Genomic DNA, 22,056 nt, shown 5'->3' on the forward strand with positions numbered 1-22,056 from the left:
AAAATGAAACAACACAGTAATATGTCTCGTTCTGCTGTGTTTTACTCCGTTAGAAGCGCATGCGTATGTGTGTATGCGACTGAATTTGCTCTTCCTTCCTGAGAAACTATGCGTGGAATGTTTGTAAAGCTTATGTCAATTTTACGGGCCGCGAGAATGAAAGGCTGCTGACAATTAATTGTCTGACGGGTTAAGATAATTTAATTACAGAGCATGTAGTTCACACACACATGCGGATCCCTGAGAAACACCACACTGAGTGACAGACATGTTATCTGGACATTTAATTAATAAATATCAGAGCTAGTCATATTAGTGATTTTCACACTTGATAAACAAGTTTTAGTTTAGTGTTGCTAGAATATAAAATTCTTATTTTTATAGTAAATAGAGATGCAAACATATAGTTAAAACGTGGTGAAGGAGACCTGAATCTATCCTGGTGAAATACTGCAGGGCAAACTTGAAAGCATATTACTGGAAAGAAAAAACTAGCACGGATTACCCAGAGAAAGAGAGCGAGCGAGACAGAAAGAGTTGTGGGCTTGTCGGATAAAGGGAGAGTGTTTGGGAAATGGGCTGCAGACTAAGAGGGTTCGAGCGCCTCTTTATGAGCCGGGGGGAAAAATGGCGATTATGCGTATGGGAAACGGGGTGTAGTGAGTACAGTGGCCCCTGAACCCCTGGGAAACGAGCGGGGAGGGGGTTCTGGGTAGAGAGGGTAATTGGCGGGGGGTTTCGGGGGCTGGCCGGCCGGCCGACTGTGTGCCAGCTCACACTGGGTGGCATCCACACCGGCACGTTGACATCATGAGAACGTTACACCAGAGAGAACTAGAAAGAAAGAGAAAGAACAAAGTGGTTTAAATGCGTTACCTCACTGTTTTTGTGAGGTAACTCAATGTATTGAATGTATTTTATAGAAAAATATTTATATACAGTATTTATACACACACTATGTATACACTTTTAGATTAAATTAATAATAAATAAATAATGAATGTAATTAATTAATAAATAAATAATATAAAAATTATAATATTTAATATATAAAAATAATTAACAGTAACATTAATAAATATTAACATATTTACATATGAATATTTTATATGATTTTTTATGTTGTTGTTTAGAATATTATTTTATATTTAGTAAAACATCAGTATAGTATAATATAGTAGTTTTCACCATTCTTTACAGCAATCATTCATGAATCATCCAGCTCTAATCGTTTGAGCCCGTAGTGACATCGAGATGAACTCGGAATGTGTGTCTGAAACCACGAGCTGTGGGAAAATGTGGAATGCCATGGAATATTCCAGCTGGGTATCTGGTACATCTTCAACGGGAAGTACTTCACATTATAAACCTGTGTGTGAGTGTGAGTGTGAGAAGCGCTGCTTTAGCTGTTTGTTTGGTTTTGTCATTTTTAATGCTCGGTTGATATGTGTCTAATAAACTTTGGCAGCCTGTGTGTGTGTGTGTGTGTGTGTGTGTGTGTGTAAGTGGACGGGACAAGCCTTGTGAACGGCAGTAATTTATGAGAACAGGCTGGAGGGGGAGAGACGGAGGAAAGAAAAAAAGTGACAAAAGCGAAAGAATGTGGGACGCGTGAGAGAGGAATGTGAGCAGAGACAGAAGAACTCACTATCAAATTAATGAGTGTGTCAATTCAGACAGACAGGCTGAGAACCAGGGGAAAAAAAAGAATGAACCTTTACCTTTCCAGAAACAAATCATTTGAATGTAAATGTAAGCGAATTGTCTTGCTAGCTTGAGCATTTCACATATAGTTCCCATGGTCACAGAAAACCTGGAAATGTCAACTTGGGATTTTCAGCCCTTGAAATGTCATCAGAAATGAATCAAATCTTAATTAATTATATAATTAATTCATTATAAAATCAATACAAATTTAAATAGTCAATATATATTTTTCTAGTTATGCTCAGGTATGAAATATTGAATCATCTAGAAACTGCTCTGTTGCTTTATAAAATAGTTGTTGGGATTTCTTCAGCAGTGTTGAGGGACATAATCTGTGGTTCCTCTCGTTCTCTCGCTGTCAGAAACACCTGCTGAATGATTTCAAGCGTTCGGAGGGATTTTCAGCTCTTTAGCGTGTCTGGAGGAGTTGAGGAGCGAGTGGATAAAGGGGAGGAACAACAATAACGCTGAGGAAAGAAGAAAAATGACAAAACATCAAGAGATTGAGTGAAGAGATAGAGAGAAATGACATGCTGAGCGGTTCAAGGGAACTAGAGGAAAATAACCTGAAGGAAAGTTTGAAAGTACACGGGCAGGACTGAGAGGAGGGGGTGTGAACGTTTTTCCCACACTTCTGTGGTTTAATCCGTGTCATCATTAGGACAAAATTCAGACGCCCTCCTGTAGCCCCTCGACAAAGAACAGAGGTTTCTCTCTCTCGAACGCACATGAACAGAACGTGGAGCTTTCCTCATGTCTTGGCTGTGTTCCTGTTCTCACAGTCCGTTTGCATGTGTTCACACATTCTGTCCATTATCGCAGTGATTCAGTGATTGTACCTCAGGGAAACCCGTACCCCAGATCTGCCTCTGTCTGTCACTGACGGCTTTCGGATGCCGGACATAAAACTGGTGTAGTCTCTCTCTCTCTCTCTCTCTCTCTCTCTCTCTCTCTCTCTCTCTCTCTCTCTCTCTCTTTCTCTCTCTCTCTCTCTCTCTGACCTGAGAAACAGGTAGCATGATAGCATCAGCTCACGTTTCCCATCAGTGTCCGTGTTTTTATAGTACATTAATTGGTCGAATTAAAACGCACGTGATGTTAAAACACTGCACGTTTAATTTGTGCACCGACTGTTTCCTGACAGGTTTCTTAAACACTAGTTCCGCTCAAACCTCACCCCATTGGCTTATTCAAGTTGCAATTTTTGGGTGAGAGATGATGATGATGAAAAAAAGATAAAGGTTTGTCTGGTTAATATCATAACACACTGAAAAATCTTATTTTTTTGTTGCTGGACATTTAAAAACTTGCAGTGAGTTTTGATAAATCACTATTTTTTCATTATATTATAGTAAAGAGTTTTTAAACTAAACACTGATCTCATCTTTATGCTGCAAAATAACACTTAAATTATGAAGATGGCATTGCTTGTTATTGTCACTTTTGGATAAAATCGGCTGGCTAATGAAAAATTGTATGTGAAAATATAAATGAATGGATAAGATTTGTAACAGACGTGTGTTTAGTGTGTTTTGTTAACTCTTAATGGCAGTTTTTGTGCATCTGATTTCATCTTCTGTCACTGTGTTTGTCAGATATGTTTTATTATTTATTTAAATATTGTGGCAAGAGTAACACATGTTTTCTCAGAGAGGTTTTCAGAAAGGGACATGATTTATTTTTTACAGGATTCTCTGATGAATAGAAAGTTAAAAAGAACAGCATTTTCTATATTTACTGATCAACTTAATGCATCCTTGCTACATAAAAATATTAATTTCTTTAAAAAAAAAATCTGACCCCATACGTTTGATGGGTATTGTAACTATAAAAGGATGTTTGTCAGGATAAAAACTTTTTTTGAGACGTTGAGTGATGTGTTCTTGTTGTGCAAGTTAGAAGACATGTGACAGTGTTGTTTTTAATATTAGGGTAGTTGTTGAACGAATGTCCGTGGAAAAGGAGAGGGAATATGTTTATGATTAAACAATTATTCATCTATGAGACGATACATTTATGAGATTGAGGTGAGAAAAAGTAAATCTAAAGATTTAAAGAAATTGGGATACCAGAAGAAAGCTGTGTCTGTATATGTGGTTAGTGTCATGACTTTTAGGACTATATGAACATACTTAAATGCATATTTTGAGTGAGGTGATAATTAGAGTAATTTTGGCGGGAAATAAGATAGACACTGCCCACTCCGACCCGAGGAGCTCTGCTAATCACACACACACACACACACACACACACACTTGGGTTTCCCTCCGCATTTTAATGGGATTAGAGCCATCTGCAGACCCTTCAGGAACAAAAGTGTGTTTCTGGAGAAGTTGTGTTCTCTTGGGGGTTGAAGTGTTGTCACCATACTAACACACAGCAGGGATCTAGTGCCTTTAGAAGATATTCATGATAACCCAAATCATGATTATTCCCAACTGCAGGGTAGAGGAACATTGTGTTGCATCTGTAATATCTTAATCTGATTTATATAATAGCCCTATAAGTTTAGGGTCTGTAGTTGAAGTCTCTTCTGCTCTCCAAGGATCATTTATTTGATCAAAGATATAGTATTGTCAAAGATTATTGCAATTCAAAATAACTGTTTTCTATGTGAATGTATTGTAAAATGTAATTTATTCCTGTGATCAAAGCTGAATGTTCAGCATCATTACTCCAGTCTTCAGTGTCACATGATCCTTCAGAAATCATTCTGATATGATGATTTGCTGCTCAAGAAACATTTCTGATTATTATCAATGTTGAAACAGTTTTGCTTCTTCATATGGCTTTGTTTTGTGGAAATCATAATAATTTTTGTTTTTAGTATTCTTTGATGAATTGAAAGTTCAGAAGAGCAGCATTATTTTCAAATAGAAATCTTTTTTGTGACATTATAAATGTCTGTCACTTTTGATCAGTTGAATAAAACTTTATGCATTTAAATAAATAAAAAAATCAGTGTGATTAATAAGCTGTTTTCCTCATAGGAACTGAAAAATGTCCCCATAAGGACTAGGATTTTGTATATTACCAGCTTTGTGGGGTGTAACAAATATTTGTGTTCTCATAACGTAGGGTATACTCTCTCTCTCTCACACACACACACACACACACACACACACACACACACACACACACACACACACACACACACACACACACACACACACACACACACACACACACACACACACACACACACACACACACACACACACACACACATTCATTCATTCATTCATACAGGATCACAAACTTCATTTCAACCCCATAACTCTAAATTCAGCGTAATCTATTTCTGTTAGCAATATTTTTCTGTGAGGTTATTATCTCTATGGAATGTCCCCATAAAACATATAAACCCAACGTGTGTGTGTGTGTGTGTGTGTGTTTTGTGTGTGTGTGTTTGTGTGTGTATTGTGTGTGTGTGTGTGTGTGTGTGTATTGTGTGTGTCTGTGTCTGTGTCTGTGTGTGTCTGTGTGTGTATTGTGTGTGTGTGTGTGTGTGTGTGTGTGTGTGTGTGTGTGTGTGTGTGTGTGTGTGTGTGTGTGTGTGTGTGTGTGTGTGTGTGTGTGTGTGTGTGTGTGTGTGTGTCTGTCTGTCTGTCTGTCTGTGTGTGTATTGTGTGTGTGTCTGTGTCTGTCTGTCTGTGTTTGTATTGTGTGTGTGTCTGTGGATATAAATGAACACAATCCAGGTCAGAGAGCTCATGTCTGCGGGTTGGGTCGCACTCATTTCCTGTTCTATCTCTGTAAGTCTTCAAAGGCCAAACACACACAAACACACACACACACTGTACACCTGAACACACACACACCCTACACAACTCACCAACACCCTTCCTCATTTTCCTGTTATTCACCTTAAAACTACAGTATAAGGTTATACATATGCTAATAATAATAAAGTGAAACATGGTCAGTGTGACAGCGGCTGACAAACATCCTTTCATAGTTACAATAACCTTCAAACGTTTGGGGTCAGAATTATTTTTAAAGAAATTATTATTTTTATTTAGAAAGGATGCATTAAGTTGATCATCAGTAAAGACATTTCTAATGTTTAAAAAAAAAATCTATTTAAAATAAATGCTGTTCTTATGAACTTTCTATTCTTCAAAGAATCCTGAAAAAAAAGAAAGAAAAATCCACAAAAATATGAAGCAACTTTTTTCACCACTGATAATAATAATCATAAATGTTTCTTGAGCAGCAAATCATCATATTAGAATGATTTGTGAAGGATCATGTGACACTGAAGACTGGAGTAATGATGCTGAACATTCAGCTTTGATCACAGGAATAAATTACATTTTACTATATATTACAATAGAAAACAACTTATTTTAAAATGTAATAATATTTCACAACATCACTTATTTTTATCAAATAAATACAAGCTTTGTGAGACTTAAAAAACAATATAAAAGTGTATATGTATGGATAATATTCACACTGCAGGAAAATATAAGTATTTAGTTTAACACTATATTATTTCAAGTAATTTTCTATTTAATATTAGAAAATACTGTGATATTTCAGACTATATCATGTTTGTTTTTAACTACACAACTCAGTAATTCAGAAACCAGACAAACACAAATTCAATTTGATTTTTGTTCTTTATAATTGTATATTTTTTAAACCAAACTTTCATACAAACTCTACAATGTTAACAGAATATTTCTTCAACCAGTTTTAAAACTCTAAAACATCTTATATACATTGATATCGACACATAAACACACATATACATTTATTTTACACACAGCAGTCACATTGGTTTTAAAGACACACTAACAACAAACACGGGCAGCATAAAATATGGCAGCTTGGCATGTCGGTTCGCTCTCCGCGTTTGGTTTCTCCACTCGTTTGTTTAGTGCACATATACATCGCTGACAGTGAATGGATGTGAAGAACAAAATAAAGACATAAACAATATAGCAGATAACCAGAATTATGAACAGGACAGTGCTTGCAGTCCAGCCTGAGACCAGCAGTCAATGTTTTGGTACACAAGTCCACAATTTGAGCGTGTTGACAAGCTTTAGAGAGTTTGAGAGGCAGCATATGAGTGTTATTTCAGACGTTTAGCTTTAAAGTTAAATTATCTTATAAGCACATATATTTGAACTAAAATTAAAATCCAGATTTGTGAGCATACCCTGTTAATGTGCGTTCACACTGACAACAGATTAATCGCGAGAGGTTAGAATACAGCATCACATGACCTTCTCTGTCTGCACTCCCATTGGTCATTGCGCCACTGCTCATTTGCATAAACTGCTCAACTTTGCAGTAGCACCTCACTGCAGTACACGAGATCCAGGGGGCGGAGTTGGATCCAGATCTAAGGGGTGGAGATTGGTAGGTTGTAAGGTGGGAGGAGTTGGACCTGGATCCAACTCCTCCCCCTGGATTTCGTGTTCTGCAGTGAGGACCATCTCCGACTTCGTCCAAACGCAAACAGTCTGCAAAAGTCGTTGATGTTCGGTTGCAAATCGTTGTCTGTGTGAACGCACTTTTTTCGTAACAGAAGAGTCAGAGTAAAAGTGCTCTGAACTTCTCAGTATATCTCGAGCTAGCACAACCTGACTTGGTAAATGCTATCGGCTTGATAACATTAGCAACGTCAAAGCGAGCTAGTGTTGACGGTAACCATGAGGTAATCAGCACATGCTATCCGTAGACAGAATAATTAATATACTATTGCTATTGTATCCGCTTTCATTACTTCGTGTTAGCTGCATTCTACTCTCAGCCTGTTAGCATATAAACCAAAGCTGATTTCATATTATAGAATATATTTATATAAAACATCTTCTGCTATGCTACATATAGATGCGTTTTGGTTTCTCAGTGCTTGCAGCATCCAGGTATCGCCAGTTCCCTTCCTTTCACCAGTGCAAATTTAGAAAATAGATGCTTTTTTAATTTTATTTAGAAAAATGCGGAAAAAATATATACTCTCAATACAAAAACAGTGTTTAAAATCTTTAAAAACTTTTTTATATAAAGGATGACAGATCAATACGTTTTTTTTCTTTTTTCTGTGGCGTCAAATACTGCGAAAGACGACTGCGCTACATGCATTGCGTTCAGCTTATTTACCAACTCAACCCACACCACGGGAACAGAGTTTGTCCCCAACATCATGAGGACTTTGGATATTTCAATGATATGACGTTCATATCAAAGTGTCCAAAGACACGATTTCCTGAGTTTAAAAAAAAAGAGGCTCCGAAATCAGGGTTTTAAACCGGTGGAATCAGATAGACGTCGACACGCGGTAACCCCAGATGTCCTTATTCCGATGTCCATCTTGATCCAGTGATCGGCACTGAGAATTCCTCTTGGTTGTTTCTGTCTCAGTGTCTTATTCTCCGTTCTCCTGAACTTGTTTCTTTCTTGCGTTCAGGAGTTTCATCTCAGACCCTGCGAATCGGAATCAAGGGTCCGTCACGTTTGGCGGCACGTGCTCGCTCTTCTTCCGTCAGTCGTTCACCAGAGTGCAGGGGATCATCAGGGATTGTTTGGCCTGTTCGTACGCCTTCAGGAAGTCTTTATAGCGTGGAGCACAGCCGAGCCAGGCCTCCCCGAAGTGCACGCGCCCGGTGAAGAGAAAGCTCCCCGCGCCGGGACGAACGCCACACTGCAGAGGTGTCCGGATCTCCCCGGACCGCGTCAGGCGCCCCGACTCAGGGAACAAGGAGAACTTTTGCCGGTAAACTCGAGTTGCGCTCACTATGATCACTGCCGCTTTCAGATTTGAGTCCGTCTCCACTGAACGGATGTTCCCTCGGACCACTAAAAACACAGAAAGCTCCATTAGTACGGATGGATTGTTGATACATAATGATTACATATTGGTAATTAACATCAAATTTGAGCTTTTGCTACTTTGGTTGGTTTACGATTTCCTTCTAAACCAGAAATTAAAGCTGGATGAGGCTAAATGAACCCATTGGATTAATGCAGATTGGGTTTGGTGCGAATAAATCAGAAATCGCCTTTTATCCAAAGCAATTCACAGTCGAAGTTTGGAAGGAGTAACGATGCGAAGCAAACTAAAACTAAAACCTTAAAAACCATTTGCATGATTTGAAATGAAATCAACTTTAACTGAAATAAAATACAAAAATAACTTAAACTGAAATATAAAAAACTAAGACTGACTATATATGAAGAGTTCAGATGCAAAAGCCTCTTAAGTGCCATCTGAAATTTTCTTCTAGAATGATCATTTTTATCAAGCTTGTATATTTAAGTTCAGTAATTTCACTTAAATGGGAATGAAAATTACCTATTAATTGTCATTTAAGTGAAATTACTGAACTTAAATATACGAGCTTGATAAAAATTATCATTCTAGAAGAAAATTTCAGATGGCACTTAAGAGGCTTTTGCATCTGAACTCTTCAAATACAAAACTATATAGACATAAAAAATAAAAAAAGGAAAATCTAAAAATCTAATTCTAAATATTAATAGAAACCATAATAGTATCTCAATGATATTAAAATAACAGTACATTGCAGACTAAAGGTCTGACCTTTACTTGTGTTTGAACCTGTGACCTTGTTCCTGGTTGCCAGTCCAGATCTTAAACTAAACCAACAGAAAGTGTGGCGTAGAGGTTTAAGATCTGGACTGGTGGCTTAAGGTTGTAGATTTTAGGTTTTTGCTCTCCACCCTTAGTGGAAACGTCCTGGATAAAGACGACTCTATCCTAATAACGTGGAAGAAAAACTCAATTCAAATACTCACCAAAGTCACTAGTGCACACAGCCATCAGAATCTCGGTGTTATTGCACGGCCTGCAGGCTCCTGAGAGAGAGAGAGAGAGAGAGGAGGAGAATGAGACCGGAGAACAGGAACAGCTCGGGATGAGGTGTAACACACAGCTGCTACTTTACAGAGGAGGTGTGATGAAGTGAATGACCTTCTGATCGGTGTGAGCCATCTCACCTCATCAAAGCTCATGAGAGAGGTGTGTAATGAATCCAGATCGCTAACACTTCCCTCTTCCTCTCTATTGTTCCTTCAGCTGATCTATATGGGCTCGTAAAGTAGGCAAACTGAACAGCTGATCTTATAAAACCCATCTTTGGAAGATGCTGGATGTTTCTATAGATGCATTTACAAAAATTGACCATGGTAACTATAGTTTCTAGTCAAAACACCAGACTTTAAGTCAGGGTAGATGACTTAAGTAATTTGAAACAAATGAAAATGAGACAATAGGCTATGCTAATCTAAATGTCCTCGGTCACGTCTATGTTTTTTTGTTTCAACTTCATATTTGTCAACATTGAAACTTCTAAGAACTTGAAATATATAAGATTCAGAAAGCGTTCCAAAATGTATGTCAAATTAATTTTTGTTTTTTTTGTTAAAATTACCACAAATTAATTCAATTAAGTAGTTTTGGCACACATTCTTGAATCAGAGTTATTTTACTATCATTGATATACTATCATAGTTTTTATTAATATTTTTTATTGGTTTTTATTTTTATATTTTCCATTTTAATTTTAGTAAAATTTTCTGTAATTTGATTGTTTATGTCATTTCTATTGGTTTTTTATTAGTATTTGATTTAGTTTTTATTAGTTTAATTTTATGTCTATATAGTTTATATTCCTTTTTATTACAATTTTAGTTATTTTAGTACATGAAATTAACCAAAATGAGAAACAAGCTGAACTAAAATAAGTAATTGTGTGTGTATATATATATATATAAATAAATAAATTATTGGCACTGGCTGATAACATTTTCTCAACTCAACATCCATTCTGCACTCTAGATATCGGCCATACTTCAAGGCTTCACTACTAAAGTCATGATTATTAGAAGTTGAACCGACTGCAGCTCGAGCTCATTTCTCCACATGTGCACTTTCACACTGAGCAACAGGTGTCCGTGTGGGTGTGAGACAGAGAAAGTTGTTGGCCCTTTAAAACTTTAAACGTCCTTCCCTGTCTCCTCTCTGCTCCCAAAACTCAGAACAAAAGATCCGCTTTTCAGTTGTGTGGTTTCCCCCCCCAACCCCCCCGTTACCACGGCGACTGTGCTCTCATGCAATTCTCTGAAATGGCTCACTATGGAGACAAACCCCCCCAATACTAAGCTTTTGTCTTTCTCTCCCTCCCCCCTCATCCCCCCTCGTCTTTTCCGCTCCTCGAATCCGAACGCTCCCTCCCCCATTTCTCACAACTGGCTGGAAGGAGCTGCCCAGCTGAAATGACCTAAAACGGTACATTTAAATCATGGCGATGCTACGATTACAGGCTAAAAAGTAAAAGGGACGAATTGGTGCTTTTCAAGAAGCAAGTTGTGGGATTCTTCACATGGTGGATCTACTCTAAACTGCATTACTCTAAAGTTCAAGTCTCGTTAAAGTTTGAATGAATGCTCTGTTCGTGATCCTCGCTCTGCACCCCCATCCTCCCAAAGGTCAAAGGGCAACTCAAACTCAGCATAATTTTGGAGAACTTCATCTCCAACCTTGCATAGTTTCATAGTGTTTTTGAATGGGTTGAGGACTCGTCTGCAGGTTAAAGGTATAGTTCACCCAAAAATGAAAGTTAGCCCATGATTTACTCACCCTCAAGTCATCCTAGGTGTATATGACGTTCTTCTTTCAGACGAATACAATCGGAGTTATGTTAAAAAATGTCCTGGCTCTTCCAAGCTTTATAATGGGAGTGAATGGCTGTTTCTGTTTTAAAGTCCATAAAAGTGCATCCATCCATCATAAAAGTGCACTTTTATGGACTTCAAAACAGAAACGGCCATTCACTCCCATTATAAAGCTTGGAAGAGCCAGGACAATCATGGAGTAAATCATGGGCTAATTTAAATTTTTGGGTGAACTATCCCTTTAATGCTCAGAAATGACCATGTAAAGATCTCTTAATCTTTTCAGCAATTTCATTGTTGCATTATATATCACTTCTATATCTTCACCTTCACTGCCGGTCGGATCCGTGTTGACTGACGGCTGCGCCATCCAATCCCCTCTCAGCTCGTAGCGAAACGCTGCGATGCGTCTGCTGATGTCTTGGTGAGGTGTTGCTTGCAGGAACAGGGCTGTTCGTTCCCCAGGCATGGCACTGAAGCAGCGCACCTGGACCGGGCCGGGCGTCTCGGATGTCTCGTCTCCCACCAGGAGCTCCAGGACCCCGTCTCTCTCCAGGTAAAGCTGAGCTCCACCCCAGTGCTGGTCCGGCTTGACGCAGGCCGACACCGGGTTCCTGCTGGACTCTCCTGGGACCATGGCGCTCCACGGCAGACGGGGCGAGAGTGTGAGACGCAGCGCTCCAGCGGGGTAAAGCCACTCCACCGAACCCTCCGCACACCTCAACCAAACCTGCTCCACGTTCTTCACCGCCTGAGAGAGACCACTGCAGAGATGCAAACCAGAGGTTAACCAGAGCAACACCATCATCCACATTAGTCCCTTCATCCACATTAAATATGGAGCAAACAGAAAGATCATAAAAGTAAAATTACTTTTTTTCGGGTAAACCATCCCTTTAAGTTCTCTATTTGACAAGTAAATGCATCAAGATTTATTTATTTTTATTTAACATTTGTTCTTGTTTATTTCTTATAACATAATGGATAGTTAGGTCTATCCTCAGCCCCACATTTACAGGCTATATACACAACTTAAACTTTCTCCTTTGGGAAAACACACTATATATAGGTCTAAAAAGTTGAGTCATAATTCTGATATCTTCAGATGTTTTCCCTGTATTGTGTTGCTGTAAGAATACCCGTGCCTCACCACAAGCAGTTCAATTTACAATTTGTCACTGACTTTTTGTGCACAAGACAAATAAACTTGAAACTTGAAGCTTGGATTTGTCCAGTGGGTATTGAAGTTGCAGGGAAAGTTCAACGCCTCCTACTGGTTACTTTCACTGCAGTCTTTTAAACTTACCGCACTAATAGAAACAGACGTTGCAACTCTCATATCACATTTCCTATTATATGTTTTTTATTTCTTCCTTATATTTTATAAATTAAGTGCTCAATTTACCCTTTTTGCGCACATTTACCCTTACCATTTGCACAAAATGATAATCCAAACTTGACTATATTTACAAACTATCCTTGGATTTTACAAACGGTTACTATTATAAATATTTGCATGCTTTTTGCACTCTTAAAATTGCACAGAAATCATGCAAGCTAGCAGGAAAAATCAATGCATTCCAGAAAAAAAGCGTAAAAATATTCTCAATGAATTAAAAACCAGCAGAAAGCATTTAACTCAGTGTTGATGAAGTTTACCTTCCCCTCCAGCTGCACTGGTCCTCGGAGTAACTGGCCATCGTGAAGCCCGTGAGAAATGAAATCCAAAGCGCAAAATCCATAAAGCCCAAAACCTCCATCACTGCGCAGAGACGCTGCGGTTATCCAGAGGCGCGTGCGTCAACTCCTTCTCTTCGCTGCTTTTACAAAGTTATTTTTAAACACAACAAAAAACTATTGATTCCATACTGTTGTTTGATGTAAAAGACCTATCCAAACTAAACTTTCCCTCTCTTTCTGCAGATCAGTCCGTACGTCTTGTGCAGTGAGCTGACTGACAATGCGCGTGCACAACTGCTGACTGACTGACTGAGTTCCAGCGCAAGAGTTTGAGAACGGGACTAAACTTTAAGCCCCGCCCACACCAGCAGGAGGAGGCGTGGCTTCACCGCAGTTAAAGTCCAATGAATGGCATCTCGTCTATTCACACTGGGTAAAGGATTACGACAGAAGAATATTTAATCAGCTTCTTCTGAATGTAGGCTATGTGAAGGATTTTGAAACATAACACGGGGTTGGCAGTAGCACTGAATCATTTTAGCGAATCATTTGGTTCGTGCGGTTTTTTCAATGAACCGATTAAACGATTCACCAATTCTTTTTCGCCATATCCCTAGATATATATATTTTTTTTTTATCACTGTTTTAAAGTTGCGCTGAATTTGTTTTGTTTATTGTTTCAAAATTATATTAACGGCAAAATTAACGGTAGCATTTACCCAATATGATTAATATTTACTCAAGAATGTTAATTGTTAATAATACTAAGTCAGTGATTTGCAAACAAATGCTTGTCTATTCCAACAGAATCGTAACAGAATCGTTTTTATAGTCGGTTAAAAAAAATGTTGTTGTCAAATCAGTAGTTTTTTCTCACATTTTGTGTTTCCTCTCCAGCTTTAAATTACCCATGAAATCAAAATTGAAGGGTTTTTTTGTGCTTTTAATATGATTATGTTAGCCTTTTGTTATCTGTAAGCTAATGTACTCCAAAACAATGACCAAATTTGCATTTAGAAGTTATAAGCATTCAAAAACAGTCTCTCTTCCGCCAATATGGATCAATGATTTTGATGACATCACTCTGCACTTCAGCTTCTCATCAGATTTTCTGTCCAATCAAATGCTGTCGAGAATCAGAAGCTCCGCCCCCTACATTATAAATAGACTATGAAGCTGCTGCTGCTGAAATCGATCACTTGTTCACACAATTACTATTTTCTACATGATGAATGGCACATAGTCCACTATATAGGGGATAGGGAACGATTCAGACCGTGTGCTTGCCATTGGGGCGAATGAAGTCTGGTTTCACGTTAGTGTCATATGCGCGAGTCGGCGCAGACCACGAAACGTATCGGAGACATTTAAATTCTGCACAGAATGCTATATTTTAAAGCCTTATGGAAGACATTAGGAGGAAACTTTGGCTTTACCGAGCTCAACGGCTCTGGCCGAGCTGTGATATAAACGTAACACTATTGGCTATTTAAAAAAAGGGGAGGAGCATGTTCGATATGTCCCTGTTTCAGTGGAAATGACGTCAACACTGAATAATGCTGCGCATTTCAAGGCACTTAAGTGGGACTGTAAGAGAGAAATGCATGAAGCCTTTCAGTTTGATTTAACACGGTTAACGGCTTTACATTACCATGTAGTTAAAAGTTCGATTGTAATGCAATCGATCTTAATTATAATATTCATTGTAATCTAATTAAGATGGCTGGAAGTTGATTCATTTCTCTTAGTCTAAAAACAAGATACAAAGTGCTTGAAAACTGAGTAGAAAACTGCAAGATCTGTTTAAAGCTGAAGCTGGAATCAGCTGAACGCATGATAATCCACTCTAATGTTACTACTTAAACTTCTGGAGAGAGGTAGAGAAGAGGGGGATGGCCGGGTTGGTCGGGGGTAAATGAAGCGCTCTGCGTGACGCCTGCCCTCTCTGTGGCCCATGCTGAGGGACTCTTTCATCTTACTGCATTATAAGCAAATCAAATATTCTTTTGTATCACCACTGCAATCTATCTTTATGGATAGTGTGCATGTGTGTGTACGCGAGTGTGTGTGTGTCTTTGATGTGGTTATGACAGGACCTTTGACATATTCAAAGCCTCATGTCCAGTAGCCCTGCTGAGGTGTGTATATAGTGTGTGTGTTTTGTGTTCCCTGCTGATCTGCTGTGTATAAACTGAGGCTTTTGTTCTCTAGTGGCCACTTCAAAGAATAGACACATGAAAGCTAACGTGAACGTGCATGCATGTGTGCATCTTTGTGTGCATCTGTATGTTTAGCAAGAGATTGGACTTGTTTTTGATCATTAGTCCCAGTTTCCAATATTTGCACACATACATCTTTGGCAAACTAAGAAATATTATGCTCTGATTATCAGTGGAATAGTGAAATACAACTTAACTGTGATCATATTTGGATTGATGTTGATGCATTATATATTTTATGTTATCAAAGCTTTTTGGTTTGATTTTTGAGAGAACTCGCTTGCAACATTTTCAACAATACAAAAAGTCAAGCGATCGATCACTCAGATCAATCTATAGGCCCTCAACAAATCAGCTTTAGACTTTATCCAAACTCTAAATGCTCTCGATCCTTAATATGATTGGTCTGTGTTATCACTCTCATTCAAGCATGTTCCTCAAGTCCGATTATTGGTTTGTGTGTGTGTTTGGGGGTGCAATAGTGTTGGTCTCCTCAGATCTTGATCCAGCTGTGTTTGCAGTCGCACACACACACACACACACACACACACACACACACACACACACACACACACACACACACACACACACACACACACACACACACACACACACACACACACACACACACACACACACACACACACACACACACACACACACACACACACACACACACACACACACACACACACACTCACATGAGAAAGAGCAATGAGAACAACAGTGTCATTTTTCACAGCTCTCTCATAGGGGTTTGCCGGCAAATACAGCACTGTGTGTGTTTCCTCATAAAGGCACTTCTTACGCTGCTATAATGGAAAGATTAAAGGACACGGAGAGACAGTGAGATTGAGAGAAGGGTCATATATATATAGTAGAAAGGGCAGAAAGATTCTGTTTATAGTTTCACTTCCATTGTGTGTAAAGTTACAAAGGCTTAAACTTTTTAGGCATAAAAGTTTGTCTAGCCTGTATGTTTTATGCCAAGAACTTTTTTAATTCTTTTGTTGAAAACCATAACACTGTACAACTTTATGTGATGCGTTTTGGCTTATGGGTAACTTTATTACTGTACAGAGTTGTACGTACAGTATATATGTCAAAAGTTTGGGTCAATAAGATTTATTAATGTTTTTGAAAAAAGTTTCTTTACTCTTATGCTCAACAAGACTGCCTTTATTTGACCAAAATACAGTAATATTGTGAACTATTACAGTCTAAAATAACAGTTTTTTATGTGAATATATTGTCATTTATTCCTGTGATCAAAGCTGAATTTTCAGCATCATTATTCCAGTTTTCAGTGTCACATGATCCTTCACAAATCATTCTGATATGCTTTTACTTTAGCATCTGCAGATGCTAAAGTGAGTTAATTTGTGGTTGCTAGGGTGTTCTGGGTGGTTGCTAGGTATAGTTGTCTCTCCTTCAGTGTTAGTCAATGTGTTTTTTTCCCCACTGTTTTATCATGTCCCAAGTCTGATTGCTTGCATTAACATTTATGCATTTGCATCTTAATTCTTGATGTTAGCAGTTGCATTGAAATCACTTAAACTTAAATGAGCAATTGTAAAAGTGATGTTTGACTAAATATGGATATAGATTTCTCTCAGGACATTTCTTAGTCTGAAAAGCACATTTACATGTGATAGATAGTGTGTTTGAGAAGTTCAAACACTGCTTTTTGATTCGGGAAAATGAGTGAGTGTGTAAACAAGAGCTCGGGAGAGACGAGAAGGCCAAACTTCCGTACACACAACCGCCACTAAACACACACACTCACACTAACACATGTGTAATAGTGTACTTTCACAGATACACACCACAGCTGTGCGCTCACGTTTCTTTACTCTCTTTCCTCTTAAATGTTGTAAGAATGTTTAATCTCACTTTAGCACATCACTGTCAATCATGAAGAAACTATTTCACACACAGCTGCAGGACATCCACTGGCTTTCCACAACATTTAATATTACAATCCTTATATGAAATCCAGCATAAAAAAAAGGAAACAACTTATTATAAATAAATAATGAATAAAGTTTATTTATTTAGATTTATTACTGCTTTGACACTGGATGAAAATCCCCATAACCATTGTTGGTAACACTTTATTTTACAGTGTCCTTGTTACATGTTACTGTAGTAATAACAGTAAATTATGCATAATTACATGCAACTAACCCTTAACCAAATCCTACCCTAACCCTATAGTAAGCACATGTAGTTAATTAATATTACTCAGTACTTACATGTATAATTACACTGTGACACCTTAAAATAAAGTGTAACCCCATTGTTAAAAATAGTAAACTATATTAATCCTAATTATAATAATAATAAAAACAACAACAATTCCTCTGCCTGGTAATGTAGTTTATATGTGAAATGTAGCAACTTGGTGCAACCAATCAGAATTTAGAGTCTGAAAAATGTGTTTTATAATGAATTTTTGGGTAGTAATTGAAGTACACTGCCATGCAGAAAGTTTGGGGTCGGCACGATTATAAATGTTTGTAAAGCTGCATTTATTTGATAAAAATACAGTAAAATTATTACAATTTAAAATAACTGTTTTCTATGTGAATATATTTTAAAATGTAATTTATTCCTGTGATCAAAGCATCATTACTCCAGTCTTCAGTGTCACATGATCCTTCAGAAATCATTCTAATATGATGATTTGCTGCTCAAGAAACATTTATGATTATTATCAATGCTGGAAACAGTTGTGCTGCTTCATATTTGTTGTGGAAACCGTGATACATTTTCTCAGCATTCTTTGATGAATTCACTTAAACGCATTTACCTGAAATAGAAAACTTTTGTAAAATCATAAATATATTTACTACACAATTTAATGCATCCTTGCTGAATTTATTTAGCAACTTTAAACAGCATTTCTTGCACCCATTTATTTTTCATCACACAAACAAAATCTGAGGGAAAAACTCCTTGGATCTTTCTTCAGTTTAGTTCTGTGTCTCATCATTCCCTCCATCTCCCCCATGTCTCTAAAGCTGTATTTCTGCATTTCATCAGTTTAAGTGTGTCCACCCATCCTCCCGTCCTCTATCCCTCCCCCTTCCAGCATTCACTCATTTTCTTCTTCATTGACTCAGACGGATATATCTCTGCTCTCTCTCTCTCCGCGTCCCTCCCTCAGTCTGGACTCTTCTCTCTCATTGTGTGTCGGTTCACATTAAGCATGATTAGCTCACACCCTCTCGCACACACGTTCACACAGCCGTATTCGGGGACAATGAACGCATGCCATTTGACCCGCATCTCCTCCCCCTGCCGTCAGCGCCGCGTCTAAAATATCTTCAGTCTTTTGAGAGAAAAGTCAGTCAGGATTCTTTACACAAGCCGCATCAGCAAGACGCCACAAATGATCTTTTCAACATCTCCTGAACGCATGAGATTTTTTGCATAAGTGTCCTGCTGAGCAAAAGACCCTAGTGATGTATCTCATTTAGAGTTTCAGAAGAGCTCAGATTTTCCAAGATCCCAAAATGTGCATTTGAAAAATGTTCAATATGAGCCCAAACATTTTACACCAAATGCTGCTGTTTTTGTACCGTCATGTATGGCTATATAGAGAGCGTACGATTAAATCCAGTTTTTATTAAATCCACAATGGAAAATGCAGGAGATCGTTGGAGAAAACTACCCTGGAAATCCAGAATTCTCGCGAGAGCACAAGTTGAATTTGCTCAGCGAGTTACTCTGGTGTCGAGTAATGATGCTCATTAAATATGCCCCGTATCAGAGCTGAACCAATCACATCGGGTTATCTGATATAGGTGGGCCAGAGGCGTGCTAAACAGAAGACGACAGCGCTGCGACGTCGAAGTCATTAGTAAACATTGCAAGATGGCTATGGATGAACACCAGTGCCCGGTTGCATAAAGCACCTTAAGTTTTTCCCTTAAGTATGATACTTAAGGGGCGATTTCCCCTTACCTAAGAGAATAACTTAAGGGTGTTGCATATAATCTCTTAAACGGTTCTCTTAGGTAAGGGAAACATTTAAGTGTTTCACGACAGCGATCCTGGATTCACATTATAAAAGTCTGTTGTTGCCATAGATACGCAAAACACTAACACTTTCGCAATCAAATAAAGTAGGCTAGGATATCGGAATGGATAAAGAAAACAAAAAAAGAGAGCCTAATTGGACAGAGGAGGAGAAATGCATTCTTCTTGACAAATATGGTAAAAGAAAAACTATTTTTGACCGTTGCGTTTAAATGACGGGAAAGCCCCCTCAACCCGGTGAACCTCTCTGCTGACAGACGATTTATGCACGTGGAAAACTCCCGCTAATATTGCGCGTCGATCAAATCGGTATTCCTGCAACAATTTTTTATCGCTAAGATGGTCCAATGGGTTCTCCCTATCCCTAAAAATTATTCTTGGCACATAATGATCTTCAGCTGGTTCCATAAATTCAGCCATTTCGTCTTATTTTTGTCCGCGTTACTCTTAAGGTTACGATTTCCAAACCTTAAGTTATACTTAGGGAAATGACCGTTAAGGGGTTTTATGCAACACTTGACGCTTTTTAAGGGATTACTTAAGTGAAAAAACAGCGTTTAAGGGAAATTCTAAGTGTTTATGACGTTTCACTTAAAGAAACCCTTAAGTAACATTTAAGGTTTTTTTTTCTGCAACACCCTTAGGTTTAAGGGAAACATAAGGGAGAACTTAAGGGAAAATTACACTTAAGGTGCTTTATGCAACCGGGCACAGTTGTTTGAAACGGCTTTTGCCGCTACAATGAACGAGTTAGACTTGGCTTTTTATCTAAAAGAGGAACAGAAGACGCCGCTCGAATCACTCCTTTACAAGAAGGACATTTTTGCTGTTTTGCCGACCGGATACAGTAAGAGTCTAATCTACCAGTTAGCTCCGCTGGTAGCTAAGCGTATGGCTTGTTGTGATTGGTCGTAGTGTTATCCAATTGCGTGCAGTGAGATTTTCAAATGCATGCATGCTTGGTGCCGCCCCTCGAGCTGGCCGATTTTCATTAGTCGACGCCAGACCCTTAATCTTTCAGATATAGGTCTGGATTTCCAGGCTAGGAGAAAACGTGAACACACTTTTAACATAGATGATAACGGACAAATAAACTGAAGAAACTCAGGGCTTAAATACATGAGAGTAATCAAGATTAAGTGGAACAGGTGTGTAGAACTAATTAACAACCAAGTAAATTAACTAGTGCTGTGCAATTTTGTCAGTCCTATAAGATCATTATAAATCACACTGTACGACATGTATGCAGACTGTACGATGATGACTCCTATTGAATACAACGCAAGTTTAAGAATAAAACATCATCAGTGTGCGAGTGGTAAACTAATACATCAAGATGAATCACACTTTGGCGATTGTGGTTTTTGTGCGCTGAATAAAAGAGGAGGAAGCGAAAGAGGAGAATATGGACGCGGTCGTTGCAGGGAAAAGAGGCTAACTTGGCATGCAATTTTGTAAATGGAGCTTGAGGTGTAAGTAGTTTTAAGTTTAGCACCATTTCATGTTGCATTTTGATTGGCTAGTCAGTAGATGTAGGTCGTAGCAGCAAACACACTGAGATGATCATGCTGAATTTATGCTCTCAGTAAATGATCACAGACTATCTTTGGTCGGAAGATCGTGATAAATCTCTCACTGACGTAGGACCAGCGTTTAGGAGCCATGATCACAGAAATCGACACGATTGGTCATCTTTCGTCTGGGACAGCACAAAATCCTACAATGTGTACCGGGCACACAGGCAAACAGACACAGGGAAAACAGAGCCAAAACACAATGAAACTAAACCAAATCAGAACATACCTCAGAAATAAATTTTATTTTTTGGCATTTATGGTTCCATAAAGAACCTTAAACATCCATGGAACCTTTACATTCTTTATATTCTGATTATTTAACAAAAAAAATCCTCTTCACAATAAGAATAATGCCATTGCTGAGAATGCCCTCTTTTGTGATTTTTATTTTCAAGAGTGTATCTTTATACTTTTACTGTATGTTATTCAACTGACTCATTCGTGTCTGTCTCCATTAGGAGAAACATCTGAGACCAAGAGACTTAAATGAAACTGAGGACTACATTAAGTCCTCTGAGCTGAGAGAGCAACTTTCTCCTGGTAATGAAGCTTTGAAATTATTATTTTTGCCCAGTAAACTTTCTTGTGCTTTTTAAATAATTTGATGCATTTCTATTATTGCCAATTAATAATGCATCTATGTGAGTGTTTTTTTTGTTTTGTTTTTAAACCATTATCAGGACCTTTTATTGCAAAGACTTCCTTGTAAGTTGGTGGTCTTTTCACACAAGCAGAGCAGAAATAAAACATAAGCTGTAAAGGACCTCTGTGAAACCAGTTTTTGCTCCATACATCCGTCAATCAATCACATTTATTTCTAAAGCACATTTAAAAACAACATATGCTGGCCAAAGTGCTTTACATACCAGGACCTAACAATGAGGCCAAGTACAGAACAAATGCATACATATATTACACAGATTAAACAGTGAAAAGAGATTTTTAAGTGAGATTCAAAAGCCTCAAGAAAGACTGGTACAGAATCTAATATACTGTAGATGATTCCTCAGATCATGTGTTGTTGAGAACTGTGCTGTTACTTTAAGTGATCAGATGCACCACTTTCACCTACTGAACCATAAAACATAAAAACTTTTTTTTTTTTTTTAAACACACGCACATTAAAGGAGATCACAGAGATCTTGAGTGTTTACCAAGCAACCACCCAGAACATCTTA

At 38.1% G+C, this 22,056-nt stretch overlaps 1 protein-coding gene across 1 annotated transcript; it reads right to left on the minus strand.

Annotated features, from left to right (window-relative positions):
• Positions 1-6,318: 6,318 nt before the first annotated feature.
• On the minus strand, positions 6,319-13,364 carry metrn (meteorin, glial cell differentiation regulator). The gene is made up of 4 exons (XM_082184516.1): positions 13,018-13,364; positions 11,686-12,122; positions 9,481-9,540; positions 6,319-8,520 (listed from the first exon to the last, which is right to left on the minus strand). Exons 1-4 carry the CDS (start codon positions 13,116-13,118, stop codon positions 8,207-8,209), a joined length of 912 nt encoding a protein of 303 aa, XP_082040642.1. The 5' UTR covers positions 13,119-13,364; the 3' UTR covers positions 6,319-8,206.
• Positions 13,365-22,056: the final 8,692 nt, after the last annotated feature.

This window comes from Leuciscus leuciscus, assembly GCF_965113295.1.
Source record: "Leuciscus leuciscus genome assembly, chromosome: 11".
Classification (NCBI taxonomy): Eukaryota; Metazoa; Chordata; class Actinopteri; order Cypriniformes; family Leuciscidae; genus Leuciscus; species Leuciscus leuciscus.